At 39.8% G+C, this 23405-nt stretch overlaps 5 protein-coding genes across 5 annotated transcripts; 2 read left to right on the top strand and 3 right to left on the bottom strand.

The window, feature by feature from the left end:
• Positions 1-3250: 3250 nt before the first annotated feature.
• LOC108108670 lies at positions 3251-3979 on the bottom strand. The gene has a single exon (XM_017216775.1). It carries the CDS (start codon positions 3977-3979, stop codon positions 3251-3253), a length of 729 nt encoding a protein of 242 aa, XP_017072264.1.
• A 2561-nt stretch (positions 3980-6540) lies between these two features.
• Positions 6541-8724, top strand: LOC108108669 (polycystin-2). Its single transcript, XM_017216774.1, has one exon. It carries the CDS (start codon positions 6541-6543, stop codon positions 8722-8724), a length of 2184 nt encoding a protein of 727 aa, XP_017072263.1.
• A 9435-nt stretch (positions 8725-18159) lies between these two features.
• On the bottom strand, positions 18160-18731 carry LOC108108736 (cuticle protein 67-like). The gene is made up of 2 exons (XM_017216874.2): positions 18617-18731; positions 18160-18556 (listed from the first exon to the last, which is right to left on the bottom strand). The coding sequence occupies exons 1-2, from the start codon at positions 18701-18703 to the stop codon at positions 18212-18214; spliced, it is 432 nt and encodes a 143-aa protein (XP_017072363.1). The 5' UTR covers positions 18704-18731; the 3' UTR covers positions 18160-18211.
• Positions 18732-18973: 242 nt separating this feature from the next.
• LOC108108738 (cuticle protein 38-like) lies at positions 18974-22785 on the top strand. Its single transcript, XM_017216876.2, has 4 exons — positions 18974-19000; positions 19059-19378; positions 22218-22335; positions 22396-22785. The coding sequence occupies exons 1-4, from the start codon at positions 18989-18991 to the stop codon at positions 22738-22740; spliced, it is 795 nt and encodes a 264-aa protein (XP_017072365.2). The 5' UTR covers positions 18974-18988; the 3' UTR covers positions 22741-22785.
• On the bottom strand, positions 21541-22045 carry LOC108108739 (cuticle protein 12.5-like). The gene is made up of 2 exons (XM_017216877.2): positions 21952-22045; positions 21541-21893 (listed from the first exon to the last, which is right to left on the bottom strand). The coding sequence occupies exons 1-2, from the start codon at positions 21961-21963 to the stop codon at positions 21576-21578; spliced, it is 330 nt and encodes a 109-aa protein (XP_017072366.1). The 5' UTR covers positions 21964-22045; the 3' UTR covers positions 21541-21575.
• Positions 22786-23405: the final 620 nt, after the last annotated feature.

Genomic DNA, 23405 nt, shown 5'->3' on the forward strand with positions numbered 1-23405 from the left:
TTTGCAGGTAGTTTGTGAAAAATAAATTCTCATATTTATACCAAAGTGGACTTCTCGACCTTCCGCACAAAGTGCGTTACGTTTTGATCGGAGCTCCAAGTTGCCCCTTCGACATTCAGTGTCGGATATTGTCAGCTGGCGTCTTTTGCGCCCCATGTGGCAGCCAAGTTGGCTCATTTCCGCTCTGTGGCGACAGTCGACTGCCGTCATTGCCATTGCCCAATAGGCCGCTTCCGCTTGGCCTCTGCCAGCGGCAAACGCAAACAACTTCCGCACTTGTTTAGCCAGTTGGATGCGCCACGCCACTCCATCTTCAGTTCCACTCTGGTCTGTCTCTGTATCTGCCACTGCCTCTCCTTCTACTGCCATCTCCACATTTCCCCGTTGCCCTGCTCATTTTTGCCAGGAGGTGACATTTTTCGCATTGCGGTTTACCATAAACTATTTCATTGGGGAGTTGTTTTCCACCTCGCCCATTTCTTTCGGCCCTAACAACCATCTGCTCAGTCGCCTGTTCGCCATTGTTTACTCGTGTGCGTTGCCATTCCTCTTCCAGTTTTCCCGCTTTTCCTTTGCGTCTGTGTGTGTCAGTTTTTCCTGCTCCGCGCGTGTTGGTGTGTGCATACATATCTGTAAACTTTATTTGTCAACGGGACGCATATGTTGTGTGTTTGCCAAAAAATAAACGAATCCCCATGTAGCAAGTGGGGCATTCCCCAATTGCATTCAGCTCGGTGTTAGTTTGTTTGTTGTTGCTTTTAATTTTATCTTAATTTGATTTTCCGGCGGTGGGGGAAATGGTGTGTGTGAGTGTGGGCGTGCGTGGGCGTCTGACAAATCTATAAGTGCATCTGCTCAGCTTGTTCTACTTCGATGATTAATGGTGAGCAGAGCGAAAGGGTGCTGCCGGAAGTGAGTTTGAGCCATGTGGGCACCGATTTTGACTGGGCGTCCAGGATAAGGAAGTTGACAGCCAGGAAGTCCGCCACTTTGATGTGAGCCTGGTTGTAGAGAGCAAAGGATTAAAAGAAAACGTTCTTATATTTGGTTTTTCATACCTGAGCGTATGTTATAGTTCAATTTACGTGAAAAGATGATAAATCCTCGCTAAATTGTTTCCATAAAAGCTATAGAAACTTAAAAAGGTAAAAGGTGGTACATTTCCCCACTTACAAAAAATTATTTACAACTTTGCTTATATAGTGATATTTAGTTTAGGAACAAACCATTTTATAACTTTTGAGAAAACTTTAGCAAAATGTTCTGAAATCATTTAACGTAGGGCAGAAATCACTAAATTTATCATCAATAAATTTATATACAGTTTGGAAAATAAAAAACTAATGAACCAACCACTTATACCGTGACTTATGTATGTACATGCACAGAATGGATATAAAAACCTTCCTTTTTCCTTTCTTGGTAGATTTACTGATGTTAGGCAAATCTGTACTAATTAGTCTACGTATACCACCTAGCTTTCCGATCTATTGATCTCAAAAAACACCTGTCAATTCTATCGCTTGACTTCACTAAAGCCTTCGATAGAATTGATAAACACGATTGGCATTTAGGCCGAAAAATCATTAACTATTTTAAGAACTTTATGTCTAAAAGGAAAATTTCCGTAATCCTATTCCTAATTGCCTACAATTCCTTGTCCAACATCCTCTCAATCCACTTCCACCTCCTCATCCAACACAATAAGCGTAAAAATCCTACATCCAACCTCTCATCCCTTTTTAACCGCATGGCGCTTTTTCACGAATGGTGCCTTCAGTCGGGCTCCATTCTGTCTGTAGAATAATGTCAACTCCTCTACATCTGCCGCAAATTCAAATAGACCTTACTGTTAATCATAGATACAATTGGACATCGCATATTAACAAACTCAAATCTGATCTCACTAAACCTCTTGCCATTGTCAAACACCTCTCTTCTCTTAGGTACAATACCAATACAACAACTCTTGTCCAAATAGTGAAATCTGCCACCCCATTTATGGTCCAGCACCCAAATCCTTACTCACCCGCCTAAAATCTTCTCTTAACTCTGCAATAAGATCAGCCCTGGGTGCATTTTTCTATACGCCAACGAACAACTTACTGGCTGAGTCGTGCATCAATACCATTGAGCAAAATTCTAAAGATACCCCTCCAAAATCTCCCATCAAACCCCAAAGAGAAAGTATAGATATCCCAGTGCTATATACCTAATACTAAAAATCTGTAACTCCCATTCTATCCCAACCCTCCCAATAAAAAAGAAATCCTCCAAATTCAACATGCTCAACATCATCAAAGCTACAACCACCTCCCTCTCTAAATATATTAAAAATACTACTCCCCCAATCGTTTTCCAACAACTCTTCCACTTCTTCTAGTCATCCTATCCTAATCACTACTTCATCTACACAGATGGATCTAAAGCCGATGGAATAACCACCTACAGCATTACAAACAAGTGTGAAACAATAAAAACAACAATCCATGAAGCCATAGACATTTGCGCCAAGTTGCCAGGCAAACACATGCCATCTGTACCCTTTCCTCAGTTACTGCTATTTTAAACCACGATAACCATTCACACTACCCAACCATAGTTCGAAACATGACCGCTCAACACTTCCCAAAAATTAAGCTCATCTGGATCTCCAGTCACATGGGTATTACAGGTAATGAAAAAGCTGATAATACAGCAAAACGTGCTGCCCACTTCCCCTTAACCTACACCCCTAACAGCCCCTCAAAAACTATTCCCTAAACAGAAGAGAACAAATCATTATCACCCTTCTCAGACTAGGACACTCATACCTAACAAACTCCCACTACCTTGACAGATCAAAGAGCAGCTTGTGCCCATTGTGCAACATCTCTCAGATTGACATCCATCCATCCCTATTCCTCAAGAATCCAGACCCAATCACCGCCATAGCTTACCCCACAGATACAAACTCCCTTCTTAAGTTCCTGGACAACTCCCATATCACTTTGCAAATTTATTTTAATCACATTTTTTGTAAATAAAGTGTAAATAGTCAACCATCGTAATATTTTGTATATATTCATATGTTAAACATGCAAAAGTTATAATCTAATTTTAGCCGAGCTGCTATTGCTCCTAGCCATATGTTAGCTCTTAGTTTAAACTAATTGTTAAATAAATAAAACCTTACGATGGTTACAACGGTTTACAATTATTGTTTTTATTTTGTAAGAAACATGCAAAGAATAATAATATATCTAGAACATTATTCATTATTGTCAGAATTAGCCGCCGCGTCCATAGTGTCCAGAAGGCGTTGGTAGCCCTTCTCGCTCAACGTGGTGCAAAATATCTTTTTCATATCTTTCGTGACGGACTTAAAGACATCGACTTGTTTTAAAAAGTCCTCAAAGAACTCGTCATCAGAGCCTGGCTCCGCATTGAAAACTTTCTTGAAATGGTCGTATAGTGCGGTGGCCTTCTCGCGAATGGCCATGTCTTCTTCTTTGAACCCCTCCACATCGCCACCAAAGTCACGAAGATCTCGTAACTTGTGAACGCAGTCAGGATTGCGCAGTAGCATCAATCTGGACAGTTTCATCCTCTTAATATGACCAAGGATCCTGTGAACCTGTTCCGGTTCCCAAGATCTTAAAAATTTCACCAGCCGCACAAACAGGTTGACGAGATCGCGTTCTGCGTAGAGAGCAGCCTCTCGCTCAACCAACTCCGTTTTAAACCTATTGGCCTCGCCTTTTGGAAGTTTAGCTGTTCTTGGCTTCAAGATAAGTCTGCCGGGCAAGTCCTGCGGTGTCAACCGTCCAATCTCCAGATCCATCTTGATTTCCATTGCCTCCTTGCGGGACTTCTGCATCCACCTTTTCTCTTCGGCGGCGCTCACGAAGGTCTTCGGCTTTTTCCATTCGATGTCGATGCCCACGATTGTGGAAACCGGAATGAGCACCATTACCAAATTATTCTTATTATTCGGCATTTTTGCTCCTTTATAGGCCCAACAATTTCTAGGAATTGTGCTTGGCGTGTTTCTAATTTTTTTTGACAGCTTTACTCGAACTTAGAGCAAGACAAGTATACAAACAGTTTACTAGAGATGTTTTCGTAAAGAAGGCATGGTCACACTTGTCCTTCAGTGTTTACTTTAAAGTTTGTAGTTTGAGGTTATAATTCCTAAAGTTAACCTTTAAGTATTAAAACAAAAGTTTTCATAAATTAATAATGGTCTGTTTTAAAGATTTAGTAATGTTTTCTGTGAAAAAATCCTTTGCCGCCATAGAAAGCACAATATTTGTTATTCTGTTCTGTTGCTTCTAAAGCCATATCTTTTATTTTTCCAGTTTTTATTTTATGTAGTTTTCAGTATTTTTACATTTATAGTAAGCTTAAACCATTTTTTTAAATTACTTATAAAATTTGTGAACAATTAAAACATAAAAAGAAATATTGATAAAGGTATATTATTATTACTATTATTCCAAATCACTCAAGATTTTTTCGAAAATTTTGCTTTATGTACATATTTTTCGCTCATTAAATTGTGGGCTATGAATTTTAATACAGAGTTTAGCATAATTTTAACCCTGCTATGCAGTGTCTCATAGCAGTAGACCTCCCATCTCACTCCCGTCCGGAATAAGACATATGCACGGGTCCACAAATCTACTTACAGCACACTGGAAGCTTCACTTTCAGCCTTAGCTTCAGTTTCATCTCCGGCTCAGTCAAAAAAGTTTGGAATGGCGGGCAAACTTTTGTGCGGGCTAAGTGCAAGTCTTAGGGCGAAGTTGGCCATTTTTTGCTCCGATTGCCACTGAGACCAAGAAATAGGAGCGGCCAGTTGGTCCCGAAGTTTCCTCTGAGCCGCTGCACTTTCGCCTCACATCTTTTTGCGGTCAGCTTACTAACGACTTTTCGATACGGACCGAGAACAGCTAAAAACTTTTGTTCTTGGCCTAGGAGATAAAATGTGCCGATTGGCGAGGGGCTGCGAAACGAAGGTGGCCACCTGGATGGGCGGCACACCTGCTCCTCCAGCTCCAGCTAATCCCGGCGTGGTAGGGAAGGGGCGTGGAGCCGGGTGGCATGCATATTAATAAGCTGCACAAATGTTTGCCGGCAAACAAAGTGCCAGGATGCCGGCGCTCAGAGTCGGATGCCGTGTAGTTCAGTCTATTAAAAGGCACAATGGACTTCCTCCCCTGGAACCCCGATCCGAAGGAGAGCAGGGGGCATGTGATGCTTCATTTCCGCTTCCCCAAGGAATAAAGAGATGGTACACAAAGAGAAAACTAATTAGTTTAATGCAAAATATTTATTATAGAATAGTTTTTAAAACTTAACGGACGAAAAATACAAAAGTCATAATATTGCATAATTTATTTAAACTCCGCAAACTTTAATGCCTTACATATGATTTCACCATTTTTTCCTCTGTAAAGAGAGTGAAAGCTTTCCTCACTCAAACTGTTTGCCGTTTAGTTTCGCATAAAGCGTAGTCTGCCCTGTGAAATGCATAAATCTTTGTTGGCACTGGAGCTCAGCTCATTCCTATATTCTCGGCCCTGGTTCCTGGATCCTGAATCATGGGTCCTAGGTCCTGTATCCCGGCTACTGGCTGCTGAGGCCTGAGACCCCGCCTTGTTTCCTTTGCCGCCTGCAGCAGCCGCCTGGGCGTCTTGTTTGTTGCACGTTTCATTTGTCAAAAAAGGTTTAGAAATTTTATTGCCAGCCCCAGCTCTCAGAGTTCAGTAGTTGGGAGGGGGCATATCTCTGTGAGCGGTGGGCGCTGGGCGGTGGGCATGTGGATGAGGTGGTGAGTCTGCTGCACTTGTCGGCTGCCCTAAGTGGCAACTGCTGGGAGCCCATTGAAGTGCCACTGATAGCACAATAATTTGTACACGGCTTGCATCCGACAAGGACAAAGAAATGCAAGGTTAACTAACTACCAGCAGCAAGTGAAATTAAAGCGAGTTACGGCTCCTTAGGAATACCAGATGCTGGATTGGGGAGGTGAATATTTCATGAAATTTCGGGGAGTGACAGAAAACAAACTGCAAAATGAGGGCACAGAGAGTGTTCTAAAAATGTATATACCTAAGCCAGAAGTAGGAAAAGTGAAAATTTAGAGAACAAGTTTATACCAAAAGTACCATCTGGAATATTTAAAGGTCTAAAAAATCATTCCAGAAACTAAAAAATGTATGCGATTCATTTGGGATTATTTATTTAGCTCACGTTTGGAAAAAAGCAATGTATGGGTTTAAAGAAAACTTCTTAATGCTTGTAAAATATTTATTTGAAATAACGCAATTATTCTGCATGCCATTTTCTTCTTTTCCAGAAGTATTTTTTAAGCTTTTCAGTGAAATATTACCTAAAGGTGTAACCCAGTCAAGAAGTAGTTGAAAATAAACTAATTAATCAACAAACTGATAACTTGTTTTGTGAAATAAAACAAAGATCCCCATTATTATTTGTCGAAATAGTAGTTTCCGAAAATATCTTTAAAGGTGAACTAAAAACTGATATCCACGAGCAATGACGGAGAAGAGTAGTAACGTCATTTTCTATATTACATTGGGTATAATGGTCGGATGTGGCATTTGCATTTGGAAGTTCTCGGGATTCTCTCATGACGTTGCCAAGTTCAATATGATCTTGGTGGCGTTTTTAGCAGTGATTATGGTTCAGACCCTGCTCTTTACACCCGTCAAGTTCACGGCAATAGCCATTGATGCTGCTTTCTGGCCAACTCAACAAGAACCCTTGACGCCCGATCCAAATGCTACGGTTGGGACACAAATGAACGCCTTGAGACTACAATTGAAGTCGTTAAAAAGTAAGCTCCTCATCACAGAAAGACATCGAAATGAGAGGGTCAATCTGAAGTACCGCCTGATAAAAAAGGATATTTTCCTAACCGGAAAGCTGTTCTTAATCCTGTTCGTCATGGTTTTGTTGATGTTTAATGAGTCGCTTTTCTATAATACCCAAACCACGCGAGATCTCTTTGAATATGACCATAAGAAAACAATTGGATTAAGAAGTTTGATAGACGTGAATGATTTGTATACCTTCCTAGAGTATTCCTTGGTAATGGCATTTACGGACGAGGCCAACACCGTTGGAGGATTTCCTTGGACTCATGTGGAGGGCACCAGGATGTTGGGAGTGGTGAGACTAAGGCAGATCAGGACAGAGGACTACCACATGGGTCTGAGGGCACCCGTTTTCACCCAGGCTGACTTTTCGGAGAGCTGGAAACTGCCCTATGAAAGAGTACCGTATACGGACAAGTACTGGCCTATCTACATGCCCTGGATTTCGATAGCTCCAACACTTCGGGATACCTTGACCATGACCATCGTTCACCACGGGAAATTCATCAATTACCCGGAAAAAATTGGATACGTTACTTTGCTCTCGGACACCCGCACCAAAAGTAAATTGATACTTCAGTACTTGTTGCAGAAACGCTGGCTGGATTCGAATACGACGGCACTGTTTATGGACTTTAGTTTGTACAATGTGGATTCGAACACTTTTAGCGTGTGCACACTGTGGGTGGAGCAGTTTCCTTTCCGGGGCGTCAAACACCATTTGGAGGTCGAAAGTCACGTTTTCGTGGAGCAACTTCGAGATATTACCCTTTTTGGAATGCTTATGCTGTTCGTCACCTTTTTTGAATGGCTGCAGTTCGCCAAGGCATTTTTTGTTAAGGTCTGGTACGAACCGCGTCTCTTGAAAACTCCATGGATCATGGTGGATGCCGTGATCTTGATTCTCAGTATGTCAGTTGTGATCATAACAGCGTTTCGGGATTACTTGTCACAGAAAATGATCAGAAAAGTGGAAATCTCCGTGATGGTGGAGTTTGTAGATTTCCGCGAACCTTCTCGGCTCTCCCACTTCTCTAATGTGGTAAAAGGCTTTACCGTGGCCCTTGTCACCTTGCGACTTTGGAAGGCGTTGCAGTTTTCGCCCACCTTTCAGCTGTTCACCAAAACCATATTTTTGGCATGGCAAGCGCTTATTTGGACTTTGGTGATAAGCATTATATTTATTGCCGCCATTAGCATATCCACCGTGACAATTAACGGCAACAATACCTATTCCTTCAGCGACATGTCCAAGGGCCTTGTTACGGTCACCTGTTTCGCCTTCGGCTACACTAATATCGTGACCCCGGAGGAACTATTTCACGGTGGAAAGTGGCTGGGCATTATATTGTACGTCATAATGGGATTTCTGGTCGAGTACATGCTGGTCAATTTGATTGTGTCAATGCTCCGGGATCAAATGGTTTCTATTAAGTCGAAAAAGGATAGCCAGCAGGGTCAGCGATTATCCTTTTGGGAATTCCTTCGCGTGGAACACGCTGGTTTTTTAAATTTTATTTTAAAGATGTTCAAGATCAAGACAAGCTACAGTTCGAAAAATCGAACTGTAGCGCAGAATATCGAACAAAATCTGAAAAATATAGAGGAAAAGAGTATGGGAACCTTAAAAATTAAAGGCTACACGGAAACGACTACGCGGCCAAGCGGGAAAGTGCTCCAGCTGAGGTATAGAGAGCGCATCGAACGAACCCTCGCCGTGGCCGCAATCCTCCATGCCCAAATGGATCTCATCGAGCGGCTAATGTTTGGGGATGAAGATGGAAATCTGCCAAAAATGGACGAGGATAAAGAGCCTGCTTCTACTCCGAGCAGTATCAAATAAAAATAAAAAAAATTTTAATTAAAAGAAAGTTACATTCCACCTGTCAGGAAGATTAATTTATAGTTGACAGGATACATTTTTACAAGAACATCCTTGTTCTTTAAAACCTAACTGATAGTTTTCAATATTTTCCTATCACCAGACTTTATTAAGCATCGGTTTTGTGATTTTTTGTTTATGTCATGGCTAAATAATTATGCGCAAACAGGCAAAACTTTTGACTCGAAAAGGCTTTTAAGGCAATTTGGCGCTCGCTTTGTTCGACTTGTTTGCTATCCAAGAATTCTGGCTGGGCTCCAAGTGCCCAAAGCAAATGACTTATAAAAATAAAGGGGGAGTGGCACTGCCCGTACTATTGTTATGAAGTAAGCAAATAAAAATTTAATACTGCATGCTTTTAGGCCGTGCGGTGACTCCAAAACTATTCGCTACGAAATCTGATCTAAATGCTAACGCTGAAAAGGACTCCACAAACATGGTCGGGCATATTCTGTAAACTAAACAATTGTCAAAACTTTTGTGTGCTTTTTCTATCAGCACACAGACAGATAGTCTGGCAAGTGTTTTTCTATATATTTTTGTGGGGTTCTTATGTGACTCGGGGGGATTGAGGAAAACTTTTATAATTATTAGCAACAAATGAGCAGTGACAGAGCGCTTCTGCCGTGACTGTAACTTTGCAGGTTTTCCAGCTTTCCCGGCTTTATTTGCAGTTCCCAGACGGCAGAAATCACAAATGATCCCCGCCCTCAATTTAAAAGTTTTAACTACCTGACTGTTTCTCCATTTTACTGTGTGCGAGTGTGTGTGTGTTAACTGAAGACAAACGGTAAAAGAAAGAGTGGCCAAATCAAAAGCCATGTGGAATTTTCCCTTTTCCCTTTATAAGTGAATGCGTGTGTGTTAGTGAAACTGAGTTACCGTTACCCGAAAAGTTTTTAATTTTTGATCGCTTTTTGTATGGGACCACAATCAGCAACTAAAAGTATGCATTACTTTTTCACAACGCCATATGCGATTTGCCCACGAAAGCTGGCTGCTATGAAATAGTTTGTGGCCTTCCTTACCACCAAAAGTAGGTGAAAACAAGAAGTAACGCTATAGTCGAGAGCCGCGACTATAAGATACCCATTACTGTTTTACACAATTTTAAATTATTTATTTCCAAAGCGCAACCTATTGTCGGAGAAAGCATGTTGAGTAACTGGTATGGTACCACCATAAGATGCGCTGGCATCCCAAGACTATACATACTGAATTTCAACTTTTTAGCTCTAATAGTTCCTGAGATCTAAGCGATTTAAGTTTTCCGTGATTTGTGGGCGTTAGAGTGGGCGTAGCAGGATGCGGAAATAAACTTTCGCTGAGTGTGGACCTCAAGAATCTTCATGATTAATCTCAATTTCCTATATCTTATAGTTCAAAGTCTGTTCATATGGACAGACAGACGGACAGACGGAAATGGCTCAATCGTTTTCGCTATTGACACTGATCAAGAATATATATACTTTATAGGGACGAAAACGCTTCTTTCTACCTGTTACATACTTTTCAAAGAATCTAATATACCCTTTTACTCTACGAGTAAGGGGTATAATAAAAACAAGAAGAAACGCGTTAGTCGAGTTCCGCGGCTATAAGATACCGTTACTATTTTATACAATTTTAAAATATTCATTTTGCTAGTGAAAATTCGCAAGGCGGCACCTAATGCCAGAGAAAGCATGTTGAGTAACTGATAGAGACGTCACTGTGAGGCCTTAAACCTACATTTCTTCATTACAATCGAAACAATGTTCCGATTTAAAAAATCGTTGGCAAATCTATACATATTGATAAAAATATGTTATACAAGGTCAAACGTAAACATACATAATAAAATTATAAATGCCACAGTTTTTCGTGGTTTTTGGGCGCTATAGTGGGCGCGGATGAAAACTCGCTTCGAGCTGTAGTAGCATTTTTGAAATACATATTCGTAAGTCTAACTTTATATATCTTAAACTTCTCGAGATTTAGCCTAATCTACTTTGATCAAGAATAAATATACTTTATAGGGTCGGAAACGCTTCGGTGTACCTATTACATACTTTTCAACGAATCTAGTACACCCTTTCACTTAACAAGAAACGGGTGTAATAATCAGGTAAAAATGAAATGAACAATTTCGAGATCCCATTTTATTTTGAACTATTGGGGTGAAAGGCAAGCACTATAACAGTAATCATAGAGAATAAGAAGGAATCCATCTTCGTTAAAAACTTCTATAATACCGAAAAGTATTTAGAGCCCCGACCACAAAGCGGCTGCCCACGACGTTTCGCGATGTAGTACTGGTTTTTGGCCCTTATCGCGAACTTGGATCAAATTTCTCTTCAAAAGTGGTGTTTGCCCACCATGAAAAAGCTTAGACAATTGTAAAATATTCATTTTGCTAATGGAAATTCACAAGGCGCCACCTATTGTCGGAGAAAGCATGTTGAGTACCTGATACTGACGTCACTGCCCATGTGAGGGCTTATAACCTAAATTTCTTCATAAATAGCAAAATAATGTTCCGCTTAATGCTTAATCCGAACTTTCTATCACTAATATTATATCAGCTTTTCTAGAAAATGCGAAAACCGTCTTTTGTTTGAGATTTGTGGGCGTTATAGTGGGCGTGCCAGGATGCTGAAATAAAATTGCGCTGCGTATGGACCTCAAGAATCTCCATGCTGAATCTCAACTTTGGATCTCTTATAGTTTCTGAGATCTCAGCGTTCGTACGGACAGACGGACAGACTCCGTCTGGCTCAATCGACTTCGCTATTGATCCTGTTCAAGAATATATCACATGGAAACGTTTCCTTCTACCTGTTACATACTTTACAACGAATCTAGTATACCCTTTTAGTAACGGATATAAAAAACCTTAAAAAATATAACAAAAATTGTAATTTAAATTTGATGTACATAATTGTTATTTATTTGTTTTAATAATTATCTCGCTCATTCTTAAAACTAGTATACTTTTTTAAAACGTTTGTAAATTTTTAGATGCATTTAATTTCGAAAACCTTTTTAGATGCTCAGCCTAAAGATAACCCAACAAACATTTTAGCGAACTCATCTGTTTATTTGTTTTCTCTTTATTTTACTTTTACCAAACACTCACCACCTAAAATTCTCTTTGGTCTGAAAGCTGCCTACAAAGAGAACTGCTGAATGGAAGCCAAAGGATAAAGCTTTCTCTCCCACGAAAGAGAGCCAACTTCGTCCTGCTTGGCTTTTGGGTTAAGGTTTCCACAGAGATACGAAGTCCCGTAGATGTGGTAGCTATCTCTGCGGACCGGATTCGTGGCAGGATTTAATTCATAACTCGAGTGCCGTGTCCTCGGTGTACAGCCAAGGTTAAGTGCTGGTGCAGCGCCAAACACGTCACTCCTCGGGTCCTGAAGCCCTGAATCCTACGAAGGAGTGTGTGTAGGAGTTCTGCCCGCCGCCAGGGATTCGCCTTTTCCTTTTCTTTTATTTCTATGTTTCCCTCTACTTAAGCACGAATTTCCCCACCAAAAAGAAATGTGATTGTTCCCCCATTTCCCAAAACCCAGATGAAGTAGGAGACCTCATAAACAATTGCCTGGAAATATAATACTTAGGCCACATTGTCCTGGATCGCCTGAACTTTTGCTTAGCCTTTAAGCCCCGCTGAAAAAAGGAATCCCTTTGATTGAAATATTTCCCTCGCTGGCGTGAATGAACCGCAGACAAATTAAGTAAATGACGTTGGCTCGAAAAAAAAAGAGATGAGCAGCCCACAATCCGGCATAATTAGACCTTGTCACGCCCAGCAAAAAATAAATATATATGTATAATAAATGATTTGCATAAAACTTGGCTGGGGAAATTTTAAAGCCTCGCTGACCTTTGGCGTATCATTTTTTACACCCAAAACTCCCCACTGAAACCAAAGCCTTTTAATTTACACGACACGTTTCTTAAGCTTGAACTTTTTTAGCTGGATTTTGAGGGATGGAACACCTTTAGCGGTGCGATGGCCATAAACAAAAAGCGAAAGCAGTGCAAGAAATATTGGGGCAATCAAAAATGCAAATGTCACTACGTGAATTGTTAAATCGCAGGACAAATTCGTTCTCCAAAACGGACCCTAGGGCTCCTGATTGTGGGCGGGGTCAATAAATCCTGCGGGCATTAATTCATACTTACGCATATATATTCCGTTTTATTTATCGCAAAAAGTTAATTGCCAGGCCGTGCTCTCTATTAATCATATTCCATAATTTGTTTAGCCTAATTAGCCATACAGATAGGCGTACGAAGGGGCAGGCCTCTTTTCAAGAGCATTTGGCTTGAAATAGGCTCGGGTCTTGGATCATTAGCCAAATCCAAAGAGTTTGGCAAGAATTTTTATAGAGGGGTGTTGCGGGGACCGGCATAGATTGGATTTCAATTCAGACTGAATTATTTTTCAAATATTATTAGTATAGCTCAGAGAAGTAGGCTCGCCTACTTTTATCAAACCTCTGGATTTTATTTATATTGATACAATAATTGCGGACATAAATGATTAAGAAATCTACTTGAAATAACTTCAAGGAAATTATAACTTAAAATCATTTTATTAAGGAACTGTTATTTTGCGATAATCCCATGTCTTAAGAATTTACATTTCATACTAATTTTCCAGCGATTTCATCCAAGTACAGCTTAATAATAATAATGAAAAACCTCTGTCGCAATATTTTTATGAACACGACACACTTCTTACACATTGTTAGCCCGAGTAATCCTTTTACATAATCAAATTAAAGGAGAAACAAGAAAATAATCTTAGCAAACATTTGCCGGCTCTTGTACTTGTGTCTCGTCCTGCATCCTGCATCAGATTTCGTGTTGCAGCCAAGTCAAACATTAAGCGAAATGTCGCCTGGCCATTATTCAACCATTTTGCGCCTTGTCGGCAAACAAAATTAACAGCCAGCAGAAAACCAGCACATACCGGCAAACAAACGGCGAAGGGGGCTGGAACGAACATAAACAAGTCATAAAGTTTGGTAACTAGGCTCTGGTCCTCTGGATGCAGGGCAACAAATTTTTGAATCTGAATGCCGTTCTGACGTAGTAACTTCGTCTTGCCTGCCGCCGGTTACTCTTGAGTACCCTCTCAAGGGATATTTGTTATTTAAGCATAATAACTAAGATCTATATTCAAAGAATTAAATCATTTTTTAATTTCGAATCATCCTATTGCGAGACAAATATATATATATATATAAGTTTAGTATGATATTTCATAAAAACAATCTTACTTTAAATCATGTTTATTACTCGAAACAGTTTGTACAAATTTCCGTTAAAAATCGTAAACTGACAATAAGCAAAAACTTTTAACTGACATCTAAACTATGAGCTGAAATTGTTTGTTTTGTTTGCGTTAAAAAAATTTAAATAGAATTTAAAATACACTTATATTTCTTAAACTTATATAGCTGATATAGCTTTTATTATTAAGCATTAAATATTACGTATTTTTGATTTATTATTAATGTTTGTATGCGTGATCAAACATATTCATAATGAATTTGCCTTTTAAGAACTTCTTTTGTTCTTTAAAGATACCAATTCAAAGAGAAAATTTATAAATATCTAAAGACAAAGGATATTTATATATATTCTTGTAGAAAAAACTTTTGTAGGGTATGGAACTATTCGTTTCCAAGAAAAATACATTTTTTTAACTCCCTGTTTTTACATGAGCGGGCTTTTTTAATGCAAAATTCGTGTAGAGCTGGGAGATTTTTCGCTTTTCCCGCTCCGGATTCACAGTCGACGTTGTGTACCATTTTGGTTGTTTTTGCCATTAACAGCAATTACAAAATGGCAAACAAAAACGCAACCGACAAAAAAAGGGCGTGGACGCTGGGCAAGGGCGAACTTTTAATTATTTAGACGAGAGAACGCAAAAGTCGCGTTTATACATTTTTTGTACGCTATTTTAAATACTTTTTTTGTTGGTTGCAGTTGCAGATTTTTTGGTTGGGGCGTGACTCTCACCTGGCGGGTAAACTTAATTATGCAGCGAGTTTGCTTCTTTCGGCAATTTTCGGTTTTCGTAATCACAAGTTGCAACTAATCAAATTAAAGGCAACCCATGGAAAGGAAACGCGCTCGGGAAAACGAGAAAGGGAAAAGAAAGCGCCAACGCGAAAATCCTTGAGGATGTGGGGATTTTCAGCCCTGTGGCAGGCGATAACATATGCCGGAGATTTTTTTCCGGCTCTTCCTTTGGCTTTTGGCAGCTGGCAAGGAACTGCCTTCTCCTATCTAAACGCGCGAACGCAAAAATGGCTATTTAAATTGTGCATCAATGCATGAAATGCGCCATGAAAGCGTTTTAGATAAGCGGAAAAGCCGAAACTAAAAAAAAGGGCCCAGGAACAAATGGTCGAAACACACAAAAAAAAACTGTCAACTTCTTACCTAAGTTGTAAAATACATTTTCTACTGATTTTAAACTAAAATGGAAGAAGCCTTTAGCAAGCCCGTTTTTACCCTTTGCAGTGAAATTATTTTATAATATAGCCTCAGTTTTTGAGGAGTTAATAATATATTTCTGAATTCGTAAATGAATTTGTCCAGAAATATAGAACTCTTAACGCATTACTTGTACTGACAAGGCGTTATACGGATAGTAATGTCGAAAATATTAAAGTTGGCGTCTAATAAATTAAAGGTATCTGTAAGAAAGGCCGCCCGATATGATTATCTTTTAGTCGCGGCATACAACCACAGCGTTCCTTCTTGGTGAAACTTGGATTGTGAACAGTTTTCTAAAAATACTTCAGTTGCTACTGAGGGAAGCGGGGAAAAGTTTTTTCCATTCAGCTAATCGCGAAAGACCTAAGGTAATAATTAAAATAAAATTATCCGTGATTAAATTTAATGATTTATTATTTAGTTTATTTATTATCAATTTCCTTTTTTTGTCCGAGGTAATCACAATTTAGAAGAGGAGAGGCGCCCGAGCAACAGGATAGCTGAATTTTTTCGGAATACTCCTTTGGGGAGGAATAGCCTTCGGAGCATTGAATGGAGTAGCCAGAGGAGTACTTCGCAACTGTTGGAACCTGAAGATCACTTGATTACCGGGTGGCTGTAACAACTGGAGCAGGAGCAGCAACCAATGCAGCGGTAGCAGTGTAGGTCAGAGCTCCGATGGCCACGATGACAATACCCTGCGGATGAGAAAAAACATTTATGAAACAAGACAGAGGGAAAAACACTTCATATTCATTGGTTGATTGACTTCGTGCTTTCGGTTCGAACGTAAACTTATCTGATATCGTTCAACACTTTTCTTATCACTATTATGGGTTCTAACGACATTGAGACTGCGTCTGTGGCCTGACCATTAAAAGCTGGGCCAAATACGTAAGTCCTTTAGGCGAAGACTATTAGGGCTTATATTAACCCAGGTGATTTTTCAATAGACCGTTGTTGTCCTCAACATCTTTGCCTGCGTTGCTGCTAAGCCAGGAATCCTGGATGCTTCTCTTGCCTACACTTCTCCCCTGGCCACACCTTTGACCTACACTGCTCCCCAGGCAAGGGTCGGTGCTCCTGCTGCAATAGGCTCAGCCGCGAGAAGCCACGTGGTACACAGGAACCCCACAGAATTCCTGCTGCTGCAGTGGCTGCTCCAGTAGTTCTTAAGTAAGCAGCATATCCTCTGGCTGTTCCATTGGGCTATTCCTCCCTTCTGGCTTACTCGGCACCACTAAACATCATCAGCTGTGATAATTTAGAACAAACCGAAACAAAACACTAATGACGGTTTTTAATTTGAATATATAATTGTTCTTACCCTTTTTCACTTTATTGTAATGCTTTTATATGGATATTTTTTAATCATTCTCCATCACCATTTAAAGTAAATCTCAACTTTGTAAGTTAGCATTGTGTTTAAGTAGGCGATCACATGCCTGGGCGCAGCATTCTCATCAAAGCCAAAATCGATCGGCATGGGTACCAAAACTTGGTGGGCATCGGCTAAAATTATTACTGTTATTACGCAAAAATCGCATTGGAGCTGCCACTTATGGCTTGGTATTTACTTATCTAAATATCAATTAATTTACGTAAGAATCAAATTAATATAGCTCCGGTTTGCCTTTACAAAATTCATAATACGAAAAATCTTTTATGTAATTTGTACCTTTAAAATTCTAAGTTATTTTAACCCTAATAAGAAACAATGTTCTAGAAGGTGTATCGTTTCTATACCGTTGACATACCAGTTATCGATTAAAATCAATGGAATATTTAAATGTATGTAAATCCAGATTAAATAAGTGAACGCATATAAACGATGTTGTTTAGTTTGTCATGCTATTATGCCATTTTTGCAAAATTGCGCCCAAGAGTTCTTATTTCGAAATTTATCAGAAGGTGAATAAATGATTTATTCAAATTGCGAGGAATCTAATTCCATGAAAATAAAAATAATTTATTTAAACGTGCTTAAACTTTTCCCAAGGAAACAAAAATAAGTTCGGCTTAGACCTACTTTCTGAGCATATCCCTAATGCAGTGTAGATTGGATTCATTCTAAATTTTTATTATCCTAATTGATCAGTAGTTCAGTTTATTAGTTCAGATGAGGAGTGGAAGCAGCCACGGGAGCAATGACTGGAGCAGCGGCGATTCCATTTCCACTTTCCGCTTTCCATACCATTCTACGACTATACTAACGGTGGACTCGACATCGACTGATGGTTTTGGCACCACCACTTTTGGGAGGGGATATAAAGGCTCTTTTTATCCCCTGGCTAATTTACATACCGTCTTTCGGCAATGTTCTGCATATCGAGATCCTTAAATAAATATTTCTTCGTTTGCTTCTAAATCTGTGACAGATAAGTCATTCATATCGGGCGTTTGTCTTCTTCAATTCGATGGTTAATCTTCGATTTTCAATTAATTAACGACACATTGAGCGAGAATATAAACCACACTAATTTTTCTTCTATCAAATTTCCTTAGGTATGCCAAAATCCCATTGGAGTTGCCACTTATTTTTTGGTAGTTAATATTATTAAATATTAATATTATTGAAATATCAAAAGCTGATAAGCAACTATGACCATCGGTTAATTTACGTGAAATTTAAATTAATAGAGCCCCGTGTAGCCTTTACAAAATTTTGAATACGGAAAATAGTTTATGTAATGTGTAAATTTAAAATTCTAAGTGGTTTTAATTCCAAGAAACAAAGTTCTAGAATATGTATCGTGTGTTGTGCAGATTGCTGGAGATCTATCTCTACGAAAAAGATATAAGAAGTGATTTGGCTTATTCCTACTTTCTAAGCATATTCCTGAAGAATAACTATTGTTTTAAGTAAAACCTTGTAGATTGGTTAAGTAAAGGAACTATAGACTTCTTTCTAAATTTTTATTGTCCTAAGTGATCACAGTTTAGTAGTTCAGATGAGGAGTGGTGCGGGAGCAGCGGCGTAGCTAAGTGGTGCCGAGTAAGCCAGAGGGGAAGAATAGGCCAATGGAGCAGCCAGAGGAGCTGCTGCGTATTTGGCAACTACTGGAGCAGCCACGGGAGCAATGACTGGAGCAGCAGCGATTCCATTGTAGTTCCTGGCGATCACCTGGCTACTGGTGGCGGTCACGACTGGAGCAGGAGCAGCCACTACTGCAGCTGGAGCAGTGTAGGCCAGAGGAGCAGTATAAGCCAGCGGTGAAGTGTAGGCCAGAGGAGCACCAATGAGTCCTGGTTTGGCAGCTACGCAGGCAACAAGAGCGAGGACAACAACGGCCTATGAATAAATTAATTCAATTAAAATAATCCACCATGGGTCCTTTCTTAAAGGTCTTACGTATTTGAACATGTTGGATATATTTCTTTGTTTGCTTCTTCGGAAGGCTAGAAACTGTTTGATATCCAACTGCTCTTGGAGGCGCATATTTATACCCAAAACACTGCCCAGCTCTGCTCTGACTCATGATCGTACGCATTCAGTTAATTTAAATGCTGCTACAGTCTCCCGTTACCATTTGCACTTTACCATAGTTTATGTGGTTTCCCACTGCTGAATGTGGAATAACTCTTGGTGGCCACCGAATTCGATGGCCTGAGGTCACAGACGCAGTCTCGTTTTGGTGTATAAATAGTGATATGGAAAGTGTTAAACGACATCAGACAAGTTCAAGTTTTCGAACAGAAAGCAACAATCAAATAAACCATCAAAATGTTCAAATCCGTGAGTTTAAGGAGTTTTCCATCTGTCTCGATTCCTAAATGTTTTTCTTCATCCGTAGGCTATTGTCATCCTGGCCATCGTTGCTTGTGTTGCCGCCAAACCAGGACTCCTGGGTGCTCCTCTGGCATATACCGCTCCTCTAGCCTACACTGCCCCCGCAGCTGTCGTGGCTGCTCCTGCTTCAGTCGTAACAGCCACCAGTAGCCAGGTGATCGCCAGGAACTTCAATGGAATCGCTGCTGCTCCAGTGATTGCTCCCGTAGCTGCTCCAGTGGTCGCAAAGTATACAGCTGCCCCTTTGGCCGCTCCATTGGCCTATTCTTCCCCTCTAGCTTACTCCGCACCACTGACCTACGCCGCTGCTCCTGCACCTCTCCTCATCTAAATTTTTAAGACTTGGCATGAATAAACTGAACCCAAAACGGAAACCTATGTCATTTATCTTTTATTTCCAATTTGTTTTAGACTAAAGTGGTATATGGTATTCATTCATTGATTGCAAAGGCTCAAAAAAGAAGAAAAAGTCAATTTTTAGCGGTGTTTGAATTATTTTTGTATCCTTATGTTATGTTATGTTTGTCGTAGGAATAGTGTTTTTACGCCTTTTTTATATTTTATTAAACACGTATATGATATATACAAAGTATTTACGATATATGTATTTTTAATAAAGATCTTATGAATTGATAAGAAATATAGGATTTAAATTGGAGCTAGAAAGTTGAAATTCAGAAAGTATAATCTTTAGATGCCAGCTTATCTTACAGTTGTTTTACTATCCGGCCACACCCACCCATACGCCCACAAGGCTCAAAAGCCGGTTTTCGGAATTTCTAGAAAAGCAGATATCTCGGTAACTATAAGAGATAGAAAGTTTGGATTAAGCATGTAGGTTTTAATGATGCTCCCAATGTGAATTGTTTTTTTTCGAACAAGCCACGCCCACTCTAACGCCCACAAAACCCAAAAAACCAAAAATGCAAAAATCTTAAAAACTATAAGAGCTACTGCTTAGGAACACGTATTTAAGAGATGCGTCTGCAACTTGCCACGAAGTTGCAGCCGGCCACGCCTACTCTAACGCCCACAAACCGCGGAAAACTGTGGCGTCTATAATATTATTATGAATGCCTTCGTTTGACCTTGTATTACTTATTTTTGTTAATATCTATCGATTTACCAAAGATTTTTCAAATCGGAACATTATTTCTCTATTTATAAAGAAATTAAGGTTATAAGGCCTGTCATGGGCAGCAAATAAATTTTCAACTAGCAAAATAAATATTTTAAAATTGTGTAAAACAGTAACGGGTATCTTATAGTCGCGGCACTCGACTATAGCGTTTCCTCTTGTTTTTAGCTAAATCTGAATTTAACAATTTCCAATTTCATAATAACGTTTTAAATGTTGTGTAAGAAATACATTTTTTAATAATGTTAAGCAAGCATTACAGAATAATGCATACCTAATCATAACAATCTATCGAGATCAAAAATCAAAAATATATTATGTACACCTTGTAAGATCTATCAACCTGTTCCAATTAATACAATTACTCCAAACTTACAAGTAACGTTTATAAACAACAAAAAATTATTTAAAGACCCCGAAGACCCCCGAATGAATAATGATTTCTGTGCATATCTTATAAAAGTTCATAAAAAGATCCCAGAATATATGAAACTGAAGTGTGTTTTCGTGTTTCATTTTTAATTTGCATGCGTGATCCATTAATGTCTATCACAATTAAAGTACTATTGAAAGAAAGTTCCAGGAAATAAAACAGAAAGCAAAGCTAACTGGCTTAAAGCATTAAATAAGCTTAGTAAATTCTTCGATAAACCATAACAAGCAAGACTAACAAAAAAAACACAAAATAAGAAATTTAAAACGTTGTAGATAAAAGTCCTAGACCATCTTTAAGCTCTTCCCGAAATCGAAACCTAAGTACAGGCTTTTGATGCCGAAAACGATATCGTTTACATATAACGACACCTTCCGAAGTACATATATCCATCCAATTTGAATAACAAGGTTTATCATTAATGGATGCACTCAATATATTTTTATTCCACAACCTTTAAGAATGCTACGCGCCTTACAGCAGCTTAGATGGCTTACAATCAATACTCCCGATGCACGTCGCTATTAAAAAACGGTATTTACGGCAAACGCCACTTCCAAAAAGGAAGCCAAATTTCAGTTGATTAGGTCTACAACAAGCTGTTTGGCACTTCCTACGAGTGCGAATTCAAGGGTTCCCAGCGGTCACAGGTCATTTTTTGACCTTGACATAATTGCCATGCCCTGTACCCGTAGCTGAAAAGCAAAATAGACCTCGAATACAAATCAATTTCGCACAATTTAATGTAACAAACATTGGACGGCAGCTGCCGCTGAGCTGACAATAATTTTTATAGCCATTACGTGACCAGCATATGAAAACTTTCAAATCTCCCATCAGCAGGTTGTGGGCATTGGCTGTCTTAGTATGCCAACGGTAAATCCAATTAGCGGACGACGAAAACAAGAAGAAGAATTCGAGTTCGATTTGTTTTTTTATTTTACAGCTTCTTAGAGAAGAACTGGAGCAGATGGCAAGGCACTGTAGCCCAAAGGAGATGTGTAAGCTAGCGGGGAGGAGTACGCCAGCGGAGCAGCTGCGTACTTTGCGACCACTGGAGCAGCTACAGGAGCAATCACTGGAGCAGCAGCGATTCCATTGAAGTTCCTTGCGATCACCTGGCTACTGGTGGCTGTTACGACTGGAGCAGGAGCAGCCACGACAGCTGCGGGGGCAGTGTAGGCTAGAGGAGCGGTATATGCCAGAGGAGCACCCAGGAATCCTGGTTTGGCGGCAACACAAGCAACGATGGCCAGGATGACAATAGCCTACGGATGAAGAAAAACATTTAGGAATCGAGACAGATGGAAAACTCCTTAAACTCACGGATTTGAACATTTTGATGGTTTATTTGATTGTTGCTTTCTGTTCGAAAACTTGAACTTGTCTGATGTCGTTTAACACTTTCCATATCACTATTTATACACCAAAACGAGACTGCGTCTGTGACCTCAGGCCATCGAATTCGGTGGCCACCAAGAGTTATTCCACATTCAGCAGTGGGAAACCACATAAACTATGGTAAAGTGCAAATGGTAACGGGAGACTGTAGCAGCATTTAAATGAACTGAATGCGAACGATCATGAGTCAGAGCAGAGCTGGGCAGTGTTTTGGGTATAAATATGCGCCTCCAAGAGCAGTTGGATATCAAACAGTTTCTAGCCTTCCGAAGAAGCAAACAAAGAAATATATCCAACATGTTCAAATTCGTAAGACCTTTAAGAAAGGATCCATGGAGGATTATTTTAATTGAATTAATTTATTCATAGGCCGTTGTTGTCCTCGCTCTTGTTGCCTGCGTAGCTGCCAAACCAGGACTCATTGGTGCTCCTCTGGCCTACACTTCCCCGCTGGCTTATACCGCTCCTCTGGCCTACACTGCTCCAGCTGCAGTAGTGGCTGCTCCTGCTCCAGTCGTGACCGCCACCAGTAGCCAGGTGATCGCCAGGAACTACAATGGAATCGCTGCTGCTCCAGTCATTGCTCCCGTGGCTGCTCCAGTAGTTGCCAAATACGCAGCATCTCCTCTGGCTGCTCCATTGGCCTATTCTTCCCCTCTGGCTTACTCGGCACCACTTAGCTACGCCGCTGCTCCCGCACCACTCCTCATCTGAACTTCTAAACTGTGATCACTTAGGACAATAAAAATTTAGAAAGAAGTCTATAGTTCCTTTACTTAACCAATCTACAAGGCTTTACTTAAAACAATAGTTATTCTTCAGGAATAAGCCGAATCACTTCTTGTTTCTTTTTCATAGAGATAGATCTCCAGCAATCTGAACAACACACTATACACATTCTAGAACTTTGTTTCTTAGAATTAAAACCACTGTTGGGCCAAGCAGTCAAACCAAAGACGGATGAGCAGCGGCGGGTTTATCAGCAGTTTCTAGCTTGTTTTGATTATCTCCGTTTCGCATGCGCTTTACTGTTACTTTGACGCGCGTGCGCTTTTGGGAGCTTTGTAGAACTGCTGTAGCTAGAAGCTTTTGTTGTTAAGCTGTACTTCTTGCATTCGGCGTGGTTTTGTTGCGGAGTTAATTTGGCTTTGATTTTAACTCGTAATAAAAATTTGGAAATTGAACTGCCCCGATTTATTTATTCTAAAGCAGTTAAAAACTCTTAGTTGCTCAACCACCACTTAAAATTTTAAATGTTCAAATTACATAAACTATTTACCGCATTCAAAATTTTTTAAAGGCTAAACGGGGCTCTGGTAATTTAAATTTCACATAAATTAATCGATTGTCATAGTTGCTTATCAGCTTTTGATATTTCG

This window comes from Drosophila eugracilis, unplaced genomic scaffold (genome assembly GCF_018153835.1).
Source record: "Drosophila eugracilis isolate 14026-0451.02 unplaced genomic scaffold, ASM1815383v1 contig_2154, whole genome shotgun sequence".
Lineage (NCBI taxonomy): Eukaryota > Metazoa > Arthropoda > Insecta > Diptera > Drosophilidae > Drosophila > Drosophila eugracilis.